Below are 26,568 nucleotides of genomic sequence, written 5' to 3'. Positions count from 1 at the left end.
GGAATTCCTTTCTCTCTGCCGAGGTGTGTGTTTGTGTGTGTGTGTGTGTGTGTGTGTGTGTGAGAGAGAGAGAGAGAGAGAGAGAGAGTGAGAGAGCATGCTTGCATGAGACTGACAGATGCGGAACCTTACTACAGCCTTCTCTATCAGTCGACGTGACACACACACACACACACACACACACACCTCCCCCAAATCTACTGCCAGAGCACACATACAGAGATGGCACTGAAGCAGATCCCCCACCACTGCTCCTCCCCATACACACTGAACCATCCAGCAACCACACACACACACACACACACACACAATCTCACATCTTCTCTCTGCTTATATTATTCGTTTACCTCCTCTTTCTTCTCCTATTTTCTTTTATTATTTTTTCTGTGATTTCTGTTCTTTTTCCTCTTCTCCTTTGTTCACGTCTCTGTGATTTTTCTTCTTTTTCCTCTTGTCTCTTCTTTTTGTCACGTCCTCTTCTTCTTTTTCTTTTATTTATCTCTTCTTTTATATATCTTTCTGTTTTGCTATTGGATTTTTTTCCCCTTCTTTTTTACATTTTCTCCTTTCATATTTTCTTGTTTTCTTCTTTTTTCCTTTCTTCTCTTAGTTTTTCTTCTTTTTCACTATTTTCTTTACTGCTTTTTCTTTCTTTCTTTCTCAACTCTGGTGTTTTTTTTCACCCTATTCTCTCATCCGCATTGGCATGTCTCCATCATTTCTTCACTCTTTTCCCATCTCTCTTTCTTTTTTCTCTTCTTTGGTCTTTTGCCTCTGTTTCTGTGCACTATATTGGACACGTCTCCAGTTATTGTGCTTCTTTTTTTTCCCTGATCCTGAATCTCAGCCATTACACTTTCCTTCAGTCCAGTTACCACTAACTGTGTCTGTCACTGTTGACACTCATGTTCTCATGTTAAACATGCTGAACACACCAAGATCAGTTGTAGAGTAATGAAAGACGTGCGTCAGGATGGAGGAACTGAGGTTTAATCACAGTGTTGGCAGAACTAAAATCAAAGTGTCACAATTACTGTAATCTGCTGATGAGCCGAGAGATCCAGGATTCTGATTGCTGTCAAACAACCAAAGCATTGTTAGTTTTTACACTGGGTTTTAGGTTTTTTTTTTTTCATTTCGGAATACATAGAGGGTGGTCCTCATTTCCAGTGCATCTTAGTACTGTTTTTTTAATTACCTTAAAACAAGTTAAATATAAATAAAATATGTTCATGTTACTTTCTGGCCAGGCTCCTGGTGAATCCAGGGCCCACCCAGGAATTAATAGGTGCAACGCAGGAATACCCCCTGGACGGGGCACCAGTCCATCGAATGGTACCACACACTTATATCTGGGGCAATTTAGCCCAGCCAATTGACCTACCATGTGTGTTTTCTTTTGGGGGGGTGTGTGGTGGGGGGGAGTTCACGGTGGAAACCCACATGGGCACAGGGAGACCACACCAAACTCCTCATAAAACAATAAAATATAAAACTACAGCCTACAGTAATAGACAAATGCTTGAAATTTACACTGGTTCTGTATCAGATTCTGTTCACATGAGCATCCCAGTAATGCCCCAGATATTGTAGATGTTTTAGAGCTAGTACATGGTCTTACCAGATCTCCAGCATCTGCTGTTGATGTCTCTATACATGAACAACTTAGCTACAAAACTTCATGATCAGTTTCACTGATTAACTGTATGACTAACTGTGTTAAAAGAAATCAAGAATCATTTTCAGATCCCCTTTGTTATTGATTACAGGCACTTTAACAGCCCAGCATTACATTAATAAAGTTCAGCAACCAAAGGCCCTACTGTTTCTGAATGCAGACTTCAGTGCGCTATTCCAGCAGGACAATGTTCCTCCACATACTGCTGCCGTTTCAAGAGCTTGTGTTGAATATACAGATCCTATGCCAAGGACAGAAGCATTGCTAGATCTAACCCATATTAAAATGTGTGGGATGCTATTGGATACTTTATTATTATTCTACATCTCCATACCGAGACACCTGTCATGTTGCATTACACATTAGTTCCACATGCATTACATGTGTGTATGTGATGATGAGGAGTTGCCCAGTCTAAATATTTAGTCGTTTATTGGTATTGGTAATCTTTATTTTCCTTCTAAATAGCATTAACATTGTGATGATCAGTGTTTTTTTTTTTTCTCTCATTTTCTCTACAATTAACACAGCCAATTACCCAACCCACTCATTAGGGTTGGGTTGGGTTGGGTAGTCGAGTTTAACGCCACATCAGCTCGTCGGCTATTTCGCGGCAGGAAAGGTACTGTCTAATCACAAGGTTCTACGATCTAAGCCATCGCAAGGCAGACAGACACACAGACACATTCACTCACACACCCACTCATTAGGACTCCCCCTATCACTAGTGATGCCCCAACACCAGGAGGGTGAAGACTAGCACATGCCTCCTCCGATACATGTGGAGTTAGCCACCGTCTCTTTTTGAACTTTTGCTGATGGAGCATTGCTGAGTAGCAACACAGTGCGTTCGGAGGAAAGCGCAGCGACTTGGTTCTGATTCATCAGCTCACAGACGCCTCGTGCTGATCGACATCACCCTTTGGAGTGATGAGGGAAGAGAGGGCCAGCAAGGCTAATTGTGCTCTCTCAGGGCTCTGGTAGCTGATGGCAAGCTATATGAACAGGATTAAACCCGGCGATCTCCTGATCATAGTGGCAACGCTTAGCGCGCTGGATTACTCGGAGCCCAGATGCTGAGTGTATTTTGATATTAAAGCATTTTGTTGCGTTTTGTGTAAAAAGTAATTACCATAATTATTGGGAATGTAAAGATTAGACAGCATTGTGGCACCACAGGTAGTGTTTGTGCTGCACAGCTCCTGAGATGGTATGTTTGACCATGGATTTCTTAAAGGTACTTCAGGTTCCTCTCATCTTCCATAAGACACATGGTAGGTGAATTGGCTACTCCAAATTTGGCCAAGATTGAAGTGTAAGTAAAGTGTGTATGTGTTTGTGTATATGTGTGTGTGTGTGTGTGGGGGGTACTCAATGATGTACTGCTGCAGACCTGCCTTTGTTCTCCATGGCTTCTGGGTTGGCTCCAGGCTCAGCTTCACCCTGACGATTAATAATACAATCTATCCAGGGTTATGGAATGCAACACTTCAAGTGGACGTTCCAAAATTCAGAGACCAAACCTAGGAAGAGGCTGATTGATAATGTTTAGGGTAGTGAGTGATGGGAAATGGTGTAAATGAGCTTTTTCAGCAGTGTGCTTCACCTCTACTCTGTTAGTGCTCTTTATCTGACTGCTCCGTGCTCTCTTTCCCTCTGGCTCTTCTGAAGTGCTGCTCGGAGTGGCTGCAGAGAAGCGGGTCAGGAAGTGGACCGAAGGTGAGGTGTTGACATTAGATTATGGAGAGGAAAGCGGGGATATGACTAACACATTTGGAGCACGTGTAGATCTTAACCGTGATTTAGGCTCTGTGGGATGCTTTGAGTTTGCACACTGTCCAAAAAACACACCATACATCTGCACGCTCAGAGACTGCTAGTGTATGAGTTATGAATGTGTGTGTGTGTGTGTGTGTGTGTGTGTGTGGAGAAAATTAGAAAGAAGACCACCCAGTTCACCTCTGTGCTTGCATAATGGATGAATTATGAGCGTGGGTTGACGGATGTTGTTGAATTATGATGATTGTGTTGATATTGTTTGAATTGGAACGTTCATATGGGACATGTGTGTGCTTACTTTTTGGACACAGTTTCTTTTTTGAGTTAATTTTTTCACATGCAAGAAAAACGCAGGTCTAACGGAAAACATACATAAATACAATACATGTGTTTTAAAGTTACATGTACATATATATACACCAATTAGCCATTACATCAAAACCACTGCCGTGTTTCTGCATTCAGTCTTAATCTTATCAGCTCTAATGTCCATACAGGAGCATGTTGTAGTTCTTTAATTACAGACTGTAGTCCTGTATCTGTTCCCCTGCATATTTTATTATCCTCCTTAACTGTTTTTTTAATGGTCAGCATCCCACAGGACCACAACACAGCAGATATTATTTGGGTGGTGTGTTCTTGTGTGTTGTGCTGGTAGGAGTGGATCAGAGACAGCAGGGCTGCTGGAGTTTTTGAACACCTCAGTGTCACTGCTGAACTGAGAATAGACCACCAACCAGTAATATCCAGCCAGCAGGCTAAACACTAGTCAGCATGCTCATTGCAAGGTGAGATGAACTATCAGAGCTGTAGTGAGAACTATTCCCAATGGTGCATGGACATTTAACATTCCTTGATTAGTGCCAATATGTGCATTAATGCAGCAGTAACTTTGCTAAGTAAAATTACGGAAAGAATCTTGATACAATATGATCAATACAATATAATTGAAATTATACAATATATCGCAATATCAATATATTTAACAATGTATAACAATGTATAAACCTGTGTGTATGTTTGTAATCCTGTTCCCTTGTCCTGTCCCCCATCACTCAGTGCTGGGAAGCCCACGCCCAGCCTGCTGGACCGGTCCCAGCTCCGTCCAGCTCCAGCGCCTCCGAAATGGAGAATCCAGTCCCCACCGCCCCGTTCCACCTCAGCAGGAGCCGCACAGATCCATTTCAACTCCATCCAGCGGGTCTTCAAATACACCCCCCCCCCCTTTCCCTTACCCCCACCTTCCCCAACTTCTGGGTTTCCATAGAAACATGCCAAGAATACACCCTCCACTTTCAGGAAGCGGGCAGGCTTAACTGACCGCAATTATTGTGGCTTTCTGTTATCGTGTTATCCTGAGTGGCTCATTCAAAATTCATTGCCTGTGGGGGAAAGGGTGGAGTCTGCTTGGTGTGTGTGCATGTGTGTGAGTGTATGCATGTGTGTGTAAGAGTTGGCTGCGTGAGCGTGTGTAGGGCCTGACCCATATGAAAAATTTGGGGGGGAAACTGATTTTAAAAAGCTGAAATATCCAATGACCAATATAATTTTATAAGATCAAGTATTAAACTGAGCCGTGCTGTACTGACTGATGTATGTCAGCTGGTGTTTATATTTCACTGTCTGTTCACTTTCAACTAGGGCTGAAACAATTGTATTGCAGTTACAAATTAACGATTCGTTGCTAAATATTCATAATCAACTTTGTTGATTATGTTAAGACAGAGACTGGACTACAGAGACTGTTATTTATAGGAATGCACACTTGAGTACATCGCTGTCTGTTCAGCTTCAACTAGGGCTGCATTGATTGGTCAACATAATTGACAAATTAAAAAAATCAGTGTCAACTAATCATTGATTAGTAATTACAACACACTGCACAAATTGCTGGGAACAGATATGTAACGGGGAACTCACTGAGGTTGCCACATATGTCTGTCACGGAAATGGGGGTGACCCAGGCAGGGAGACGAGGAGGCGGACACAAGTGCAGGTAGGGTGAAAATAAATAATAATTTAATAAAAAAAATAAAAAGAAAACAAGGAACAAGTAACATGAAACAAAGATACACAAATAACCAATAACCAAAACAAATCAAAGAACCTAAACTAAACCAACTAGAGATAATAAATAAACAAACAGGGAATATATACAAGGAGCTAAACTAGGAATCAACACAAGCAGGGTATATACAGGGAGCTAGGGAACAAGAAATAAAACAAGAAACTAGAAATAAACAAGGAAATAAACTATAAACGAGAAAACAAGAAATAAACAAGAAACAATGAACCAAGGCTAAGAGAGACACTGAGAAACGTTATGAAAACACAGAGAGACGAACGACAGGTGAAGGTGCAAAGACCGACGGAGGACAAGGTGGCAGAGGAGGGCTATTTATAGTAACATAAAACACACTAGAATTGGAAACACCTGGGGAAGGGGCGGAGCTACGAATGAGACACATATGGAAAAGTACTGAGACAGAACACAGGGGCACAGGTCACGTGGGACACACACAGAGACATGAGACAGGGCTAAGATGTGACAGAAGCCTCCCCCTAAACGCGCAGCTCCCGAGGCGCGTAAAAACGAACCCCGGGGGCTGGCTGCAGGGAGAGGCCGGGGAAAACAGGAGTCGAGACCGGGGACTGAAACGGAGAGAGGACAGAGACTGGACGAGAGACTGGACAGGGCTAGGAGACTGAACAGGGAACTGGAGAGGGGACGGAGACTGGACAGGGAACGGAGGCAGAACGGGAGACCCTGACGCTGGCCTACAAGGCAAAAAACGGACCAGCACCTTCATACCTGATGGCGATGGTCAAAGCCAGATCTGCACCAAGAGCTCTTAGAGCTTCCAGTACGGCTCGGCTCGAACCTCCATCACTCAAAACACACAGAAAACAGACATCCAGACTCTTCGTGCTGGCACCAAGGTGGTGGAATGAACTTCCACTGGATGTCAGAACAGCAGAGTCACTCACGGTCTTCAAACGTCGACTGAAGACACATCTTTTCAAAGAGTTCCTAAACTAATAAAAAAAAAAAAAAAAAGGTTCCTAGGGTTCTTAACATGATTAAGCTCTATGTATCTCTTGATCCTAGTCTACAAACTAGCTTTGGATATCTTAAGTAACTTTGAAGCACTGTTGTAAGTCGCTCTGGATAAGGGCGTCTGCTAAATACCATAAATGTAAATGTAAATGAGACTGGACGGGGAACTGGACAGGAGACGGAGACTGGACGGGGAACTGGACAGGAGACGGAGACTGGACGTGAGACTGGACGGGACAAGACATGGGAGCAGGGACGAGGACATTAACAGGGACAGAAACTAACACAGTGACTGGGACAGGAACAGAGACAGAAACGGGTACAGGGACATAAACAAAACAGGGAGAGACATGGGGACCAGAAACATAGGTGGGTGCCCAGGGCTGGCAAAAGTCTGAGGAAAAGTCTGAGGCAAAGTCTGAGGAGCCAGCCTGGGCACAGTTCTGGGGTCAAAGTCCGGGGACCACGGTGCCTGCCTGGGTCCTGGGGCCCTGGAGCCAAACACTGTCCTGGGAGCAGGAACCGGTGGGGTGGCGACTCGGGCAGCGGGAGCTGGTGCTGGCGGCGCGGCGACTCGGGCAGCGGGAGCAGACACAGAGGCTTGAACAGCTGGAGCAGACACAGAGGCTTGAACAGCTGGAGCAGACTTGAAGGCTTGAACAGCTGGAGCAGACACGGAGGCTGGAGTAGCTTCTGCAGACACGGAGGCTGGAGCAGCTTCTGCAGACACGGCAGGAGTCCGGGGGCGTGGCTCAGCAGCTGAGAGGTTTTCGGAGCTGGGCGCGTAGAGATCCAGCGCTGCTGCTGTGAGGCCTGAAGCCGCGGGTGAAACAAAAACCTGGGCTGGATCTGCAGCCTCGCCGGTAGAGTCAAGCGCGGAAAGCGCGGGGCCGCCGATAAAGTCCAGCGTGGAGAGAGTCCCAGAGCGCGGCTGAGCGGCCGCGGAGATAGTCCCGGAGAGAGGCTGGATTGCAGCGGCGGAATCCAGCTCTGCAGCCACCATGAAAGCCAGCTCCTCAGCCTGAGGTGCTGGCGCTGCAGCTGCAGGGCTTGAGAGTGCGGTTGCCGCAAAATCCCGGACTGGATTTGTAATCCTGGAGAGCGGCTCAAGCACCGCAGCAGTCCCGGAGCGTGGCGTCTCAGCCGCAGGCTTCACGGAGTGCGCCGTCTCGGCCGCGAGAGTCACGTGGTGCGGCTTTGCAGCCTCGAGAGTCACAGAGTGCGGCGTCTTGGCCACGGGCTTCCCGGAGCGTGTCGTCTCGGCCGCGAGAGTCACGGAGCGCGGCGGCTTGGCCGCGAGAGTCACGGAGCGCGGCGGCTCGGCCGCGAGAGTCAGGGGAGTTGGGATGGCCTTAGGAGCTGTGCGGCCGAGAGCCGGGTAGAGCACCGCCCCTGGGGGTAACGGAGCACGGGCCGGTGCGGGGTAGAGCTCCCGAGAAAGTCCCATGGGTCGCGCTTGACCCGCCTCTGGTCCTCGTAGGCTCCGCGCAGTCCAGGGTGAGGACCGAGGCTCACCGCACCAACCCTTATCGCCCCCCCAAGAAAATCCTCCCCGAAAAAGGGGTCTTTTTCCGGCTGGCGGGACCCCTTAGAATGCTTACCCCGAGGCCTGCGGCGTCCATGAGGCCTCAAGGTTTCCTGCGCCGGGATCCCGCCTGGAGTACGGCGAATCGCCATCCTGGTGCCAGTCCAGGCAGAACCTGCTGTGTACATGTTATGGTCTGTCTTTCTGTCACGGAAATGGGGGTGACCCAGGCAGGGAGACGAGGAGGCGGACACAAGTGCAGGTAGGGTGAAAATAAATAATAATTTAATAAAAAAAATAAAAAGAAAACAAGGAACAAGTAACATGAAACAAAGATACACAAATAACCAATAACCAAAACAAATCAAAGAACCTAAACTAAACCAACTAGAGATAATAAATAAACAAACAGGGAATATATACAAGGAGCTAAACTAGGAATCAACACAAGCAGGGTATATACAGGGAGCTAGGGAACAAGAAATAAAACAAGAAACTAGAAATAAACAAGGAAATAAACTATAAACGAGAAAACAAGAAATAAACAAGAAACAATGAACCAAGGCTAAGAGAGACACTGAGAAACGTTATGAAAACACAGAGAGACGAACGACAGGTGAAGGTGCAAAGACCGACGGAGGACAAGGTGGCAGAGGAGGGCTATTTATAGTAACATAAAACACACTAGAATTGGAAACACCTGGGGAAGGGGCGGAGCTACAAATGAGACACATATGGAAAAGTACTGAGACAGAACACAGGGGCACAGGTCACGTGGGACACACACAGAGACATGAGACAGGGCTAAGATGTGACAATGTCTGACAAAAACCTGAACGATTGATTTAGTTTCCCCACCAGCATACATGTCTATAAAGTAAATATAATGTCAGAGTCAGAAAAGGCTTGGTGAGGTAAGATTGTACATAGCACCGAATATGTTAGGAGGTTTTGCCACCCATATCAATGCTTGTATTGTATTGTCTGTAGGTGCAGCCAGGGCTGATGGGGTAGACAAGTCACATGATCCAGCAAACTACCAATGAGAAACAGTGGTGAAAAAGATGCAAGAGCATACAGAGGCAATCTAAACAGTCAGTTAAACAGACCAGTAAAGACAATGAATTTACAGAAAACTGAGACATTTAGAGAGGGACTGACTATTAAAAAATGGACAGGTCAATCCTGGACAGTTGGCAACCCTAGGACTTGTCTGCAAAAGTGCTCAAACAAATCACTCACTCATGTTTACTAAATTCCACATTGAAATGTCTCCTTGGTATTTAAAGGACAATTCAATTCCATGTTCATTTGTTTCTGTTGTTTTGAAGCAATAGAGAAAAAACAGAGCTGTTAAACTAAAGCAGAGACTTGATGACAGAGTGCATTAGAAGAGGAGGTGCCCACAGGAAACAGAGATGGAAAGCCTAACTGCATAATCAAAAACAATTGACACATTATTTGTATACCATAATAATAATTGTTTTCAGTCCTATAAAAGTACACAAGAAGCCAATATGAGAGCCTAAGAGCCTAAATGTTAGAGAAGCAGGCTCAGCACCAGAAGGTTGCTGGTTCAGTTCCCAGAATTGGCATTCGAGGCCGAAGCTCCCCAGAGTACGTCACCTAACTCACAATTGTTTCCCGGCACTGAGCCAATTCAGCCAGTTTTATCAGCCAAGAAATACATCAGCGGTGGCTCTAGTGTTTATGATAGGCCTTAGGACACCCCTTTGAATGAAAGCATTCAGCTACTTTAAGTTGCACCCAATTCTGATTCAGATGTGTGAATGCACACATGCAAATTGTCTAGTTCTTGTGGAGAAGTTTTGCCAAGAGAATAGAACTCTATGAAGCAGATAAATTGGGTTCTCTTGAATGATGGATTAATGCTCCATCCAACAATTGAGATAATTTTATGAGCTGGGAATGAAGTGAGGACATGATCATCCAACATCCTGGCCTAACTAGGGCTCTTATTGCTAAATGCAATGAGATCCTTACAGTAATGTTATAATATGTTATAAAAAGCCTTTCCTGGACAATAGGAACCATTGTGCCAAGAAAAGCAATATAATTATTGATTTTAAAAGAATCAAAGACTTATCAGGTGTCCCAATACTTTATAGTACATACGATTTAGTACAAAGCATAGCAAGGCCTAAATGCAGCTGTGGAGCTACATTGCTGGAACTTGCTCAGGCAGATAATTCCTGCAAAAAGTCGTCTATAGCACATTAGAGTACATTTTAGCACGTTCTCAGAGCAGAGCGTCAGGTTTCACACCTGAACAAAGCAGCCTCTTTGTACATCCTGGCTAAGCACGGTGGCAATAAAGAATGTGTGTGGTATTCATAATTCCTAAACCGTTTCGCTTAGCTTGATAGTAAAAGAGCAACGGCTGTTTGGGGTGGCGGTCAGATTATGCTTCACTTTACACTGCTACTGTATTTGCTCTCATGGCAGATTTTTAGCTGTTTTTATTATTAGCCAGAATGCTATTAGTCAGTTAGCTGACAATTCTTAGCATAACTTATCCAATTAATACACTGTGTATTAAACAGAACAGAACCAGGGTTCCTCTTTACTCTCTAGATAACACCTCACCACTTATACAGGTGTGGGTGTTCCCAATCCATCCCCTGAGGTAGCACTTCATGATTAATTTAAATTCTTCTATTCTATGACTTTTGGCATGTCAGTGTATTGCCCACCCCACCATCCAACCTGGTTCATTTCATTTACATTACATAGCATTTCGCAGACGGTTTTATTCAAAGCAATTTACAAATAATGATGTACAATAGAAATAGAAGACATAGACAGCCAGGGCAATTACATTTTTTGACAGGTCCTGAAGGTCCCAAGCAAGTTTGTCCTTTAATAATAGGTATATTTTACACAGTTATCGAAGCAAAATAAATAGTTATGACCTAGTTAGTTATGTAGTAATAAGCTATATATTTTTATATGCATTTAAACACTACTTATGTAGCCACATTTAAATCTCGTACATTGAAATTGTAGTTTTTTCAGTGTACTTTACTTTGAGGGTCAGTTTCCCAGACTGGGATTATGGCTAGTCATAGACTATAATTTTATTTCAGTGAAAAATCTCTGTTCAAAATGCTGTTTAGTCCAAGACTAGACTAAATCTCTGTCTGGGAAACTCTGTCTGTTTAAATACATCACAGTTTTAGACACCAAAGAGCTGTATTTGAAAGACTCCATGTTTTTTTTCCTTCAGCTTGTTAATGTTGGAAGGTACATGTGGGCAGACTTGGACCTGCCACTGAAGAATCCAAGTTTAGCGCTGATTAGCACTGTGCTCACTGTAACGGATTCCACTGATGCGCTGAAAACTGATCTGAAATCAGCTGAGGAGTGTATGTGGCTAACAGAGGCCCTCCAGTTTAATATAGCAGGGGCAGTAATTTAAACACACCTCACACGTCTTCATGTGGAACTGGAGCTCATGCTGCTGACAGGGGGAATCAGCACTGCACATAAACAGCTCACTGACACCTCACACACTCTTCAATATTTATTAGAATTAATAGGTTTCACATGAAAAGGAAACGTGGGACATGTTCAGCACAAGGTAAACACTCCCACACTGTACACAGACACAGCCACGCAGCCGAGTCCAGTTTTCAGCTAAGGGCAGTTTAACTGGGATCAGTTCTGTACCCCATGTGTATTCCATCAGCCAAGACCTGCCTTATATCTGAAGTTAGCTTTTAAGTGTTAGCTTTGAGGCTAATGTATCTCTATAATGAAAATATATTGGATTGTACACACAGTATTTAGTATTCTGCTAACTGCCTTTTTGAATGTTCCCAGTGACCTGAAACCAAGTCATTCTTACGCAATCACAAAAACAAATGTACTGACATAATGTAGCTAATGATGCTAATAAGTAATGCAATAGCCATTTATCATTGTGCATACTGCAGAACAACAGTCATGAACCTAAAGCACTTCTATGCCTTCATAGAAGCCATAATTATTCCTAGGAACTAGAAAAAAATCCTGTTAATATTTAAACAGATACAGCCAGCTGAGTTCTTCCAACGCTTAGAGCTTTAGTAGCTGGAATTAATGTCTTACACATCAAAATAACCAAAGGTGTCAAAAGTCTTTAAATGTATTACTCAGGTAAAATAAAAATAGGGTTTACAGTACTTCTGGAGATGTTGAGATATAAACTCAAGCTTTTTACTCAATTAAAAGTGTAAAAGCACTGGTTTCAAAACTACTCAAAGTATAAAAATAATGTAAGGGGAAAAATGCCATTAATGACAAAGGTGTGATGGATCGAGTATTAACCAATAGGGTGTTGGAATGTCATATGTTTATACTTCTAATCCACAATCACACCACAATCAAATTCACTCTATCACTCTATCACATCTTGAAGGAGTTTTTTCTGGATAGGTTTTTTTTTCCAAAAGATGAATAAAAGCAAGCTGAAATGATATAGAAGTAATGAGGCTATTTTTAAAATGTAAGGAGTAGAAAGTAAAAATAATTGCGTAAAAAGAGAGAAAATTGGGATACTGAGTTGCGATGAGTATAATTTGAGTCGAGCCAACCAGTTATAGTAATTAAAAAGTTTATTGGAAAAGACAAAGACATACATGTAGTGTTAGGACATACAGTTTACAAGACAAATACAGAGGATAGAAAGATGAGCGCATTCTCTGGCTCTCACCTCCCTTATAACTATCTTTATACCCCTTTCTGGGAGGGACAGAACATTCTAGAACCATTCATACATGGTTAAGTCATCTCTTATTTGTGTCTAGTCATAAAAATGTGACCAAAGTGTTGAGGTAATCGTAATGGAGAAGTATCTATTAAGTATGATCACAAAGGACACTGCAAATAGGGCACCGCACAGTGGACAGAGCACAGTGTTAATCTTACAAAACAGTGTTCAATAAAATAAATTGTTTTAAATGGGTTAATAGTCTCAATTTACCTCACAAGCTGAAGTAAAACGTCTGATAAATAATTACTTTAATTACTTTAAATTTTAAAAGGCACATAAAAAAGATCACCAGTGTTAGCTTAATGTGGGTAATCCAATAGGAGTGCTAGTGCTTGGCATTATTAGCAATGTTTAGGCCTGTCACAATAACTATTTTTTACCAGGTGATATATTTTTACAGAAATAATTGCAATAAACAATATTATTGTCATTTTAAGACCAGTTCATGCCACTGACACAATGATAATAAAATAGCATAATAAACACATAATAATCACACCATTTTAAAATATGTAATAAAAACTTTTATTGATCATAGTGCGGAAGTTGCATACTTTTTTCTTTACCTACCACAGCCTGCTCTGTGAGTAATGGGACACTGTTTTTATTAATTGGTCATTGCATGACTGGCTAAAATATTGGTGATATTTATTTGTACATAAACAACCAATAAAATAAACACAATGGGTGATATTGAAGTCATGACTATTGTACAATTTTGTCGATAATTTAATTATTGTGATAGACAGATAGGTGTATTATTGTTTTTACATTTAGCCTGAAAGTAAAGGCCTTTTCCATACAAGCTCTTATATGTAGGATTTACATTGATTGTCCTAGATTTAGTTTTTCAGCTCAGGAAACGTCCTGTAATCATATTTCACAAGTTTTTAGCATTTAGCATTAAGCATTTCATTGCTTAATTCAGGTGTCTGAATTTTAATCAAGTCTGACTATTTCTTCTCACAAAGAAATACTGTGATTGGTCACAATGAAAGAATTTAATTGGCTTAAATATTTTTGGTAATATATGTTTAGGCAGCAATACAGCATAATAAATAAGAAAGATTAGGTTCAAATATTAAGCCAATGGTTGAGTCTTTCAGTAATTTTACAAGGCTAATGTAACAACCTTATATCTAATAGCTACACTTTACCACTGGGTAACAGGGTGGGTGTCAGTGTGTGAGAAAGTATGTGTGAGATTCAATAACAAAGTCGACATACCTTGAGGCAAGAGGGTCATGATACAGGCAGGTGCTTTACACAATGCTAATTATGATAACTGCTGTGGCATAGGTTTCTATTGTTCACTAGCTACATTAGCCTCGTAGCTCCAGAGTAAAACTAAAGAAGCAGACCTCAGACACAAAACAGAGACCCGTGAAGCTTCTCCTCAGGTAAGTTTCTGGTGGGAAAGGTTGAGGAGTGTGGTTTTATGGGAGGACATTGGGGCTTCTTTCACGGTCCGTGTGTTTTCACCTCACCACTGCGGTACCATCCTTCTGAGTGTGCTGAAAGAAAACCACTCCAAATGAAATACCCTGGAACCTTCTGGTACCACTCCAGTGTACCTTATAATACTAACAGCACACACACACACACACACACACACCTCTTTCACAAGAAAGACTTAGTGAAGGGGAACAGTTGGCAGACAGTTTTTACTGCATAATTATGTCAGCTGCCTTCAGAAGACTGCCGATCACAGCTACACTGAGGCGGTTTAACACACACACACACACACTCACACCCTGACTCACACACGCCCATTTCTCATGAACATTAAAGGCCATTCCTTTTTCACATTTGTATATTTCTAAGAAGGTTCCTTGGCACTGGCAGAGAGTGTGTTTAGTGTGTTTCCGTTGAGTGAGCTGCTTGGCATGCGAGCATTAGTGTGTGTGTGTGTGTGTGTGTGTGTGTGTGTTTTCCACTCAGGCCAGTGGGCAGGGGGTGGAGCGTCACAGTCTGTGTGTTGTGCTCACTTCATTAGAGTTTAAGCGTCCATCAGGGAGCCTGGGCTGCTTTTCACATCACACGCCACCTGTGATTGCCATTACACACTACATATAGTGTTCAAAACACACGCACACTCTGTCACATGCCAGCAGGATACAACATACAGTGTTTGACGTACATGTGTGGAGACTGCACAAAAAACACTCCACATGTGTAGACACACTCACGCCACATTCACTGTAATGACAATTTTCCGCAGGATCACACACTCACACAGCGCTTAACCAAATGAGCGAGACACACTGCAGAGTGTAGAGTGTGTGTATAATGTGTATAAAGCATTATGAAAGAATAGAAACATACAGGCCAGGGTGGACTTTTACCAGTTTATTAGGGCTTTCTGCTTGCTGTGTGCTGGGTAGTGAAATGAGAACTTTCAGAGCACGCTCAGAGAGCTGTGTTGTTACAGAAACCATAGAACACACCGATATTCACACATTATCCAATTGATCTATTCATGCTCTGCCACAGAAGCGTTCTTTCATAGCAACTGTTGCCAAGTTGGACAAGCTTCACATAATGTTGTCTAGATTTCTATTAAACCTAAACTGTAGACCACAACTCGGGAAATGCCAAAATACACTATATAGACAACAGTACTGAGACATCTGCCCAATGTTTGTTTTTTCTAAAATCAAGGGTTTTAAAAATGAGTTTATCCAGATTTTGTTGGACTTACTTTATCTACTGTCCAGAGCAGAGATTCTACTAGATATTGGAGCATTACTGTGAGGACTAGATTGCATTTGGCATGTTACCAATAGGTTCACATTAACCTGCAACCTAAAGTAGCTGAATGCTATAAATATTATTAAATTATTAATATCCGACTAAAACACATCTGTTTAGATGTCCTCTCTAAAGTTTTATAATGAATGGATAAACAAAATATTTATATTTTTCTCCAGTTTTAAACGCTATGCTGTAGAGCCTAAGTGTGGATTACCACAGATTAGCAAAACTAGGCAAACTGGATTGACAGTAAATCTGCCATCATGCTAACATGAGGCAGCTTTGTGGCTGAACACAAATAAGTAAAGGTAACGTATGGAGATTTTATAATGAAATGAGATTTTGAAGCATTTATGTTACATTTAAATGAAATGAAAAATATTTTTTGTATACAGCATGGATCATATGTCACACTAAGTGGTGACCACATTTTGCTTAAAAAGTAGCTTTCAGTACTTATTTTTATAATAACTATAAACATAATTTTTTTTCCCCCAATATGTGTCAATTAGCATTTAATAGCAACCATGGGCTTGGAAAGTGTACTATATAAATACAGCTCAGTTTATTAAGTATAACATTATTTGTCCACAGTTACGAGAAGTTTATTGAGTATGAAATTTAAATATGTCAAATGATTTTAGGCTTTTTTAATAGATATGCATTTTGGACCTCATCTAACCTAACAAGTCACAATACAGTATTTTACACGGTACTGAAAATCTTTGACTTTTTTGGTGCTACATAGAACAATTTTAAAGTGGTTCTTGAAAGTTTTTCTGTTGCAAAAGATTTCCATTAAAGCATTTAAATGGTTCTTTGTGTTGTCACGGACCTACACATAACCTATAGCCTTTACTAAAGAAATATCTTGTTTAAAGTATTAAAAGTATTTAAAGGACACAACTGTTTTGAGCATGAATAGACAAACTGATCCACCTCGATTCATTAGAGCTATTTCCTTGGTGTGCGCTGAGCGCATTCAGTACCTGGATTTTGGGCTGTGTTTTAAAACACACAGCCACACACAAACACACACACATACAATGAGCTCCAACTTTTATGCATAGTGATATGAGTGTCCAGTGTCTCCAGGCTTGAGGGCTGCTTTGTTGTAGAAACCCTGAAACACACAGCCACACACTTATCAAGCTTCACTTGGAACGTTCTCCTCGGTATGTCCTGTATAGTGATATGAGCGCATTCAGTGTCCAGGCCTGAGGACACAGCACACCAGCTGACCTCCATTCATTACTACTTTGTCTTTAGCGTGTGCTGCTGTTCAGTGTCCATATTCAGTGTCACACATTCAAGCTGACCTCCATTTATTGGAACTTTCTCCTTGGCTTTTTTTTTTGTACAGTGATGTGAGTGCATTCGGCATGCAGCCCTGAGGGCTACTGTGTTGCATAGACACCCTGGAACACACACACACTCACACAGATACACACAAATTGACCTCCGCTGGCTGCGCACACATGACCCACCACAGCAAGGCCTCTAATGGACCCGTGGTTGTTTGTGTGTCCCTCATATGACTCCAATTCGACTTTCCCACTGATTCCACTGACCTCGCTGTCCTCGCTGCACAGCTTCCATTGTCTAAAAACATACAAATGGTCGAGTGTTTCATACAAATGGCCCACACTCGGCCCATAGTGAGCTATCACACAGTCACAGGTGGGTGCTTCTGCTCACTGGTCACACTGGTCACACTAGCTACGCTGGTGGGAGGGGGAAAGGGGGATTGGAGAGGCCTGTAGGCCGCCTGTGTTGGGTCCAGAAAGGCTGCGGCTGGGGAAATCGGGTGGGCGTAGCCGATGTACTGCGGATGCAGAAACTGTCCCTGATGGGGCAGGATCTGGGTGGCCTGCTGACAGTTGAGCACAGAGAAGTTGGTGGGCATGTTGACGTAGACGCTGGCATCCGGGGGCAGGCAGCAGGAGGCCTGTGCCCGCAGCAGAGGGGCAGGACCAGGACGAGGGATTAAAGGCGGGGCCATGGAGGTGGTGGCTGGAGCTGAGGAACTGGAGGACGTGGCTGTGCTGGACTGGCGGGAGGAGGAGCCACGGGATGTGCCAGCCATCATGGGGATGGTCTCCAAGAGACGACCGCCCGACCCGCCCCCTGAACCAGCGGAGCCGGACGTCAGCTCCTGTTTGGGTCGCAGACAGCGGCAGCAGCACACGGCAATCACTGAGCCAATCAGGACAAACGCCACGAAGACTGAGCCCACGATTAGAAAGGGCACGTAGATGGGCACTGTGGGGAGACAGAGAGATGGTTAAAGATATTCTCAGTTATCTTGTTAAATGTTATTTAACATTATTAATAATCCCTTTTAGTCATTATTAAAATAACCAATTAAGATGAATCACATTTGTCCCTAAAAATGTATATAATATTATTCCCTGAATTTATTCAGACTCATATAAAGCACTATAATAGTGAACAGAATACAACAAGGTAGTGCACAATTTTAAATGTGTTGTAATGTGTGTCAGAAAATGACTGCATGACAGCAGATTACATGCAATCCTAAAGTTCCTTAAAGAACCTGCATGCAAACCTTTAAACCAAACAACATAGAACATTTTGAGTATTGCGTGTCTGCTAGTATCAGAATAAATTGTTTGCACCATATTTTTTGTAGGCACTGTGGGATTATTATAGAGTACTAAGTAATTATAACTTATATTAATGATTAATTTTAGGCATCCCAGAGCTTTGTGATTTCAGGCACCACTACAAAAAGATCAGTACAATACACAGCTGCAATTAAAGAAAAAAGACTTTTCATTACAATTTAAATACAATAGTAAATTTAGAAACACTTTTTCTTTGGGAACTATTGTGCTGTAATGTACAATATACTTCTTCACCACAAATTTAAAAAATGATCTACTTTAGACCAAAACTATGGATAAACTAATGTTAAGCTTATCTTAACTAGGTACCTAGTAAAGAGAGTGTTTAGTCTGCAGATCACTTCACCAGTTAAGAACCACTTTTGTGCAGAGACACCACTAACCAACCAGTTAAAAATTAACATGGAAATTTGCTTAATAAACAGCATTCTCATTGTTAAGTATTAATTTGTACATACTATGAAAACAAATATGTAATTTCCAGCATGAGGAATTGAAGTCTGATCTGAACCTGACTCCAAGATTATAGTGTTTTAAACAGTGTGTGATTTAACAGAGAATTCTCATTACAGCTTCCTGGAAACGTTCCTACGCTTCTGTTTTACACTGCCAACACATTAGCTTCAATTATGTTTTCATTGTCATTGAACACCTGTTGGAATTGTCTTTTAATTGTTGCTGTGAAAATAATACTGAAATTTAACCTGCATTACTGTGCGTTGATGTTGCCCTCGCGACCATTCAGACAACAAGGGGGTGTGTGGTGTGTGTGTGTAGCCTGAAACCTTGCTAATCTGAAACAACGCAGCGAGGCCAAGGTGTGAAAGGACAGTTGCGTCCCACCCTGTCGAATAAAGAGACGAGAGTATTCTGTGACACTTCACAGCTTTGAAGTTTGGCTGGATCCTCAGATCAGGGGGACAGAACACACACCTGTCAGCGTAAGATGACCGAGTGAAAGAGACGGGAAAGGGAGTGTAGTGATGTGCTGCTGATGTGGCCTCAGGGGGCCCTGGACCCTCATTAGCTGTTATTAACAGTGTTTTGATCAGCTCTAATCCACCGCCTGCAGCTGTGACCTCTGTGCCCTTGCTGTCTCTGTGTGTCAGTATTGCACGTGTTATGCCACATGTAGCTTCAGAAATGCTCCTAAATTGACTTTTTAATGAAAGTACTCAAGATTCATTTGTGGCAGTAGCAACTTTTAGTGTGAAGTGTTTTATAGACATTTATTCTTTCTTTTAAAATCAAACATACTAGTCTTAAGGCAGTTATAGCTTTTGTTGGCGCATATGATTCTATTGTATAGGTAACGTTTTCTACTACATTTTGGAAGATTACTGTGAGAATCTGATTGCTTTTAGCAACAATAGCATCATTAAGGCCTGGATCACCTCATCCCCAACTCATGGCAAAAGTAGCGAATGAAGAACCATCATTCCAAAGGACACATTTTCACTTTAAATGTACTTAATAAACTAATAACATCAGCAAATTAGATTTTGTAAGTAATCCAAGTGTTTACATTCACTAATCAGGTAATAGGAAAACTCCGGGTCTGCGTGAGTCAGGAAATAATCTAATTTCTACCTTGCAATCAGCCAATAATCTTACAGAAGCATGTGATGTAAAAGTCTATATTATCTGATTACACATCCGTTTAAATATATACAAGCAGAAAACAGATATCTAAGCAAAAAATCTTTATCTGTATTTTAGTAAGTTTTTTAGTGTGTAACACACTGCAGAATTATGTTTATGTTTGGTTTAATATGTGCAAGTAAATTCATTCACTCGTAAAACACAAATCTATCTGTACATATCTCTTAAGTCATAAAAATGACTTATTATAGCCAAAAACAGCAGCAGCATCCATCTTGTAGGAGTTATCAGGGTTTGGTGAAAAATCTAATGAAAATGATTTATTACTTACCCTTAGCAATACTACAAAGCTGAGTGTTTTGTGAATGATGACATAGTTACAATTTTAGATTATATCTTTATCCTCTAAAACAGCTTTTTAATAAATATCTACAGATACTTGCATGTATTGACACATATTTTCCAAGATCAGATGAGATGCGATGCCAAAGACCTCCCATTCTAAACGAAGGAAATTCAATTTTAAAGATTTCTTAGCTGACAGCAGAACTACCATGGTCACCACACGGGGATGGATTTATTTTGTCTATACTTAAAGATCATTCTTAGATATCAGTGTCAAAAACCCATGAACAAGTCTGTTTTTTGTTACATTATAATGATGTGGTTTTGGATTAGTGTGTGCAGGCATGTGTGATGATTAAGACATACAGTTAGCACAGCGCTAATTTGTTGTTCAAAGGTTTTGTTACTTGTTACTTCAGTGCAAAAAAAGCTTTAGGCCCCAAACATGTCTTTGCTGCCTTAGCAAATAGGGTAAATTTGTGTAAATTTAATATTTCACAGAGTAGCCAACATATCTGACAAGGCTGGTTGTGTATAATTAGCAGAAGCATATCATCCATTATAACATGTAAACAGCGTTTACGGCTAATGCTATCAACATGGTATCTGCAGTCTTAGTGAAATCCATCTACTGTCTCTGGAACACGGGCATTAGAGGGAATGGAGTTCATCCTTCAGTGCTTATTACCAAAACAGTGGGATATTCTGTAAAGCAGGAACATTTGACCCCAGAGTGGTGCACATGGGGTTTTCTGGCAGATAGGGATTGTGTTGCGGCGGTTTATGGGGGCCAGGTCCTGTTTCCACTCTATACTTTTCTATATATAAAAGTGATAAATGTGAAAACACAATGGGCGTCTTGTTATATTTAAAATGATCGCTATGGATTTATTGCTCCCAAGAGAAATTACTCATTTTCCAGTCAGCTTAATCCATGGTGTATTAAGGGAAAGCCTAGTCATAACAATGGGAGACATGGAAAACGTTACTGGTTGTTGATGCTGAAGTCTCCAGTCCCTGGTACGAGCACTTTATTCAGCAGGTTTTGGCATAAGTCTAAAAGACAGTAACTTTGGACAGCGATCCAAATAAGAAAAGCAGGCTTTTTACATTGATATGCCCTGGTAGCACAGGATGTTAGTTTTGCTGTTCTTAGCCTACTTGTATCTCCTTAAAAGGTATAGTCTCAAAGCACGAGTGCACACCTGTTACATTTTTTGTTCAAATGGGACAAGCAGTCCTGAACAAGAGTCTCTCCCAGGCCAGACTGCAGCTGTCTTCTGTTACGTCTTACTCATATCCCCTTGCAGCCATTGTTAGGATTGCTAGACCTGCTAGCCTGCTAGCTCAAATTTTACAGTCTGTTATAAATAGGGTTAAATTTGTAGGCGGTGGATATGCCCAGTTATTGCAAATCCTTTAAAGAAACTTGGGATGACCACTGTGCTTTTAAAGTCCCTTTTATACTGATATCTGGCTTTTTACTGTTAGCCTTACTAGCTTGGGTTTCTCATGCTGTTCTTAGCTTGAATCTGGGGGTGGATAGTTCCAGTGTTCTCTAATCCTTTTAAGAAACATAAAGTGTCCCCTGTGTTTTTATAGTCATTTTCTTACTGATATCTGAGTTTTACTGTTATCCCTGCTGGTTTGCAAGCTCACATTTTATAGGCTTAGATCTCACAATGGGGTTAGATTTGATTCTTTTGAACGTTTTGCTAAGTGATATCTGACATTTTACTGTTAGCCTTGATACCTTGCCAAGCCAAATTTTACTAAGCTATTTACTAAACCACCATTTCACTTTAAGCTCTGTTAGCTTACTTGCTCATAGTATTTGAAACTGTTGTGGCTAGGCTAGGAAGCTAAGGGATGAAGGTAATTTCTAACTGATATCAGTTTGTTCCTTACCAAGAAACAGAGGGAGCACTTTTATAATATTGTCGCTATTTATTTTGCCTCTGTCTGACTTTGTAACAGGTTAATCCTTCTGTTCAAGCATATAAAAGTGAACCGTGGTGGGTTGTGATATGGTCCACTGCCTGTCGACCTGGGTGCACCTCTGCTTTAGGAATGCTTTTAGGTCTTTTGTGAACTCTCCTGGTTGGCAGAGTTGCTACAGATTGAGATAAGGCCCAACATGAGACCACCAGACCAGGCAGACATTTTGTAAGGTTATCACATAAACAGCAAGATTTTTTGTTGGGACTCCTGCTGTTTAAAGTACTCCACTAAAAATGTGTTTTGGGGATTTGGGAAATGATGCAAAACAGGGGTGTGGGGAGGAGGTGGTATTGTATTCATGTGGCTTTAGCACCGGGACTGAGGGGATCTGGTCAAGTCCAAACCTGATCCTCAGGTGGTGGTGGTGGTTGAGGGGGGAGCAGTGTGAGATTTCTGCACGATCGCAGTAGCAGCAGCAGGAGCGGCAGTGGCAGCAGCAGTTGGGGTAGCGTGCACATTACCGCAAGAACAAACAGGGCTATTTATAACCCCACACAGGAACAATCTGCCATTTGTGAGCTGAGTGGCCCGCTTTGCTTTACAGGGGACCCACAAACCCAACAGCAGCTGTGACATCCAGTTTAACTACATATATAACCACCATACACCTTTTTAAAAAAGAATATGATTAAAACTTCAATTTAAGAACCTTTTTAATAGAATTAATAAACTAAATTGAGACGGACTGTCACATATTAACTGTTGCGCATGTCAAAACTCATGGTTAAGAAATCAGTATCAGATTTGCAATTAGCCACATTATAAATAAAGTGCCAGAAAATAATTTAAGGGGAAAGTGCTAAAAAGTAGGCAAACCTGCATCATATACACACATACTCTTTGCTTTAGGATGGTGCTGCTGCAATATGGAACAGTGTATGCAATAATAATTTAAGATGGCAACACAGTAACTTGCCTATGTTGTATATGACACTACTACAAGACAGAATTTCACCACTGCACTTGGTATGTAAAATGGAAGATCTATGACTGGTGCTCCTAACCAACTTAGTATGTCCCAACACTGCACTGCACTTTATGACAACACTACTGTATATAACACTGCAGCCACATGGTGTAGCTTATTTTATGAATACCACAAGTACTTAATGAACTCTTACTGCATTGTTTACCTGGATATACTCCTGTGCTGTGAAATCATGGTGCCCACCACAACATGACATTCTGTATAATATTGCAGTATGTATATAGCATGGCACTCCTATAATATGCCACATGACCCACTTATGTGTGGCAATAAGATGGCACTACTGTATACTCCATTAATAGACTATAAGGCAGCACTGCCATAATATAATATTACTGAAACATGGCATACACCACTGCTGTATAATATATCACTGCTATATAATCCATTTCTAGGCTATTATATAGCACATGCCACCGCCTTATAGGCTATGCCTGCACTACAGCTTTACACCCTTAAAAAAGAGTTTTTTCCAGGGTCCTACATAGAATGGCCACTACCATGTAGATTCATAAATGGCAATTTGTCATTGCAAACTGTTTTTTTAGACATAATTGAAAAACTTTGAAAAAAAATTTATAAAAGCTTTACATAGCTCCAAATCGGATTCCACTACTGTTTATTTAAAGTCAAATCACAATTGACCAAACTATACTGAACACTTTTTTCTTATAGAAGTTCAATATAGTACCAACAAATTGTTTTTACCTAGAACCATGGTAAACGTGTCCTTGGTGTTATATAGAACCATTTTCAAATGTATTCAATAGATCATCCTCCATCCTCAATTCCAAGAAACAATTTAAGCTTCTCGTAGTTGCATTTACTTAAAACTTACAAAAAAGCCCTTTTTTATAGTTATGAAAATATGTTATTTGACTGGTACAGTAGTGGAATCAATTTTAGTGCTATATGGCACCATTATTTACCTTTATTCATGATAGAGAAAACGTTTTTTAACCACACCATTAAAAGAACCATTAAGCAACTAAATGCTTTTACTAAAAAAGTCTTGCAGAATCTATTATGTTTTGTGTAATAATAGTGTAACCCTGTAGTGTGTAGAACCCATCAGAAGTAAATGTTTTTTTGAGATGCCATGTATTGTTTTTAGTAAAGTACCTTTTTTGTTGTACTAAAATGCGTGGTTCCACGTTTTGGTGCTATTTTTCTATTCCTTTCTTAAGTGTGTACAGTATGACATTGGAACCCTTTTTTTTTAGTGTGAATAGTATGGTAGCCTATAGGAGAACCTTTCATTGGTGCAGCATGGCAGTGATGTGCTGGATGGTTCACCTAGAGAAGGCCATTGTGGTGTGTATGTCTGAGTGCCAGCCCGACCGTGTAATTAGGTCCCCTGGTGCCCGTTTACCTGCGCCGGTGTTTTTGTCTTCCTTGCCCCCTTGCCCTGCTCCCTGGCCGGGTTGCTGCTCGTCCTCGCAGCTGCCCTGGTCCAGCCGGGCCTCGGTGCTGGAGCAGCAGTAGCGCAGCTCGCACTGGCCGCAGCAGATGATGGCCTCGGCGCCGTCGAAGCGCTCGGGGCACGGGAAGCCGTCCCTCCACACGCCCTGCGGGTCCCTCCAGCCGTGGCAGTACTCCCCACTCGCCTTCACGTTCAGGCTGGTCAGTAGTGTCCAAGCCACGGCCAGGGCCACGGGGAAGCCCCTGCCCTGCATGCTGCCAGCACCACTCAGAGAGACGCTCTGCGCGACAAAAGCGTCCCTTTCAGGCCGGCCAAGAGGCTAATGTGGTAAATAAATGAGATTAAAAACGGAGGGGCTGCTGAGCGGAGGCGAGCCAAGAACTTTAAAAATGTCATTGGAGAGAGAAATTAAATTGAGCTGATCCAGCAGCGCGCGCAGCCGCCTTGCCAAAGGTGCACCAGCTTCACTGTTAAAGAGAGTTTGAATGAAAAGTGAGTGCCTGAGTTTTTTTTCTCTCTTTTTCTTTTCTTTAAGATAGAAAAAAAGCTGGGTGAAAAAGTCCCAACATCTAATGCGTCTATTAAAAAGTTTTGGGACCTCAGGCAAAGTTGCACAAAATAATAAAAAAAATCCAGTTCAGGCTGAAGCGAGGCGCTCTGAGTCCATGTCCGCTGAAAAATAACCTCCACTTCTCAAATATCTTCCCCAGAGATACGGCTGTAATCAATCCCTCGCATGGCTTCTCACGAAATCCTTTTATTTTCGACCAGACAAGCAAGTTGGGCTGTTTTCCTTTTTTTCCCCTATTTTAATTATCCATCCATGTAATGCGCTTATTACCTCCTACATTAAAACAAAACAAACTGCAGAGAAAAAGAAGTAGAGAAAAAGTCTCTCACACAATGACAATAATCACTGCAGCAGCAAATGTCACTCCTGACTCGAGCTCCTGACTCTGTCCCCCCTCAAGTGTCATCTGCCCTGAAGAAGTTGCAGATTTCCCTCCTCCTTCTTCACTGACATCCTCTCACAGCTCCGGGAGGTATTAAGGCTACTCATTCAGCAGCGCTTGCGCACTGGCCAACTACTCTACTAACTTTTTTCAAACTTTTTTTCCTCATGGACTTTTTTACAGCTCTGCCCCCTCTGCCAGCACTAACCAGCAAGTGTCGTTACGAGCAGCGCGTCTTCTGTTGGTACAGGAGCCACCATGTGGCGGCTCAGGGAATATCTACATATAATAGTAGTAGTTTTTTTTTATTTCGGTTTTTGCCAAAACATATACACACATAAAGAACAGAACTTAAAGAAAAGAGAAAAAGAAAGAAAAAGCAGCAGCGAGCAGCGCGTCTTCTGTTGGTACAGGAGCCACCATGTGGCGGCTCAGGGAATATCTACATATAATAGTAGTAGTTTTTTTTAATTTCGGTTTTTGCCAAAACATATACACACATAAAGAACAGAACTTAAAGAAAAGAGAAAAAGAAAGAAAAAAATCACATCCTCTATCTTGCATTTAAACAATCTCTTTAAACAACTGAAGCTATTAGCTATTAGCTTATTTTGCCTACCCTTTTTTTTTTTAATAATCACTATCTGCAAAATGCGGTGGGACCGTGAAGGACAGTAGTCAGGTTTAACCAACACGCCTGTTCTCAAACAAAGCCCCGCCTCTTTAGTGCTAGGATTGTCTGACTGCCTGAGTGAGAATTATTAGCCAATCGTAGCGCAGCATGGGCGGGGCTTCAGGGTTACAAACATAAAAAATTGAAAAAGATTTTCAGTTTGCTAGTCTACGTTAAAACTATTAATAATTACTTACTTAAAGTACTTTCATATTCGTACTTATTTTCATGTATCTCTTTCAACTGTGACTCATATTATGTTGTGAGGAATTTACTGTGAGCATAAATATATACTACAATTAAACGGCCTCAATATATATGTATGTATATGTATGTAAATATTAAATATAACGTTGCTAAATGCATA

The 26,568-nt window shown here is 41.6% G+C and overlaps 1 protein-coding gene across 1 annotated transcript; it reads right to left on the bottom strand.

Annotated features, from left to right (window-relative positions):
• Nucleotides 1–15,148: 15,148 nt before the first annotated feature.
• LOC103037391 (protein shisa-2 homolog) lies at nucleotides 15,149–25,732 on the bottom strand. The gene is made up of 2 exons (XM_007249008.4): nucleotides 24,525–25,732; nucleotides 15,149–17,830 (listed from the first exon to the last, which is right to left on the bottom strand). Exons 1-2 carry the CDS (start codon nucleotides 24,826–24,828, stop codon nucleotides 17,235–17,237), a joined length of 900 nt encoding a protein of 299 aa, XP_007249070.1. The 5' UTR covers nucleotides 24,829–25,732; the 3' UTR covers nucleotides 15,149–17,234.
• Between the last annotated feature and the right edge of the window lie 836 nt (nucleotides 25,733–26,568).

The sequence above is a fragment of the Astyanax mexicanus genome, chromosome 1 (genome assembly GCF_023375975.1).
Source record: "Astyanax mexicanus isolate ESR-SI-001 chromosome 1, AstMex3_surface, whole genome shotgun sequence".
NCBI classification, from domain to species: Eukaryota; Metazoa; Chordata; class Actinopteri; order Characiformes; family Acestrorhamphidae; genus Astyanax; species Astyanax mexicanus.
Note: the sequence above shows the minus strand (reverse complement) of the source record. Positions and strands in the feature narration are given on the sequence as shown.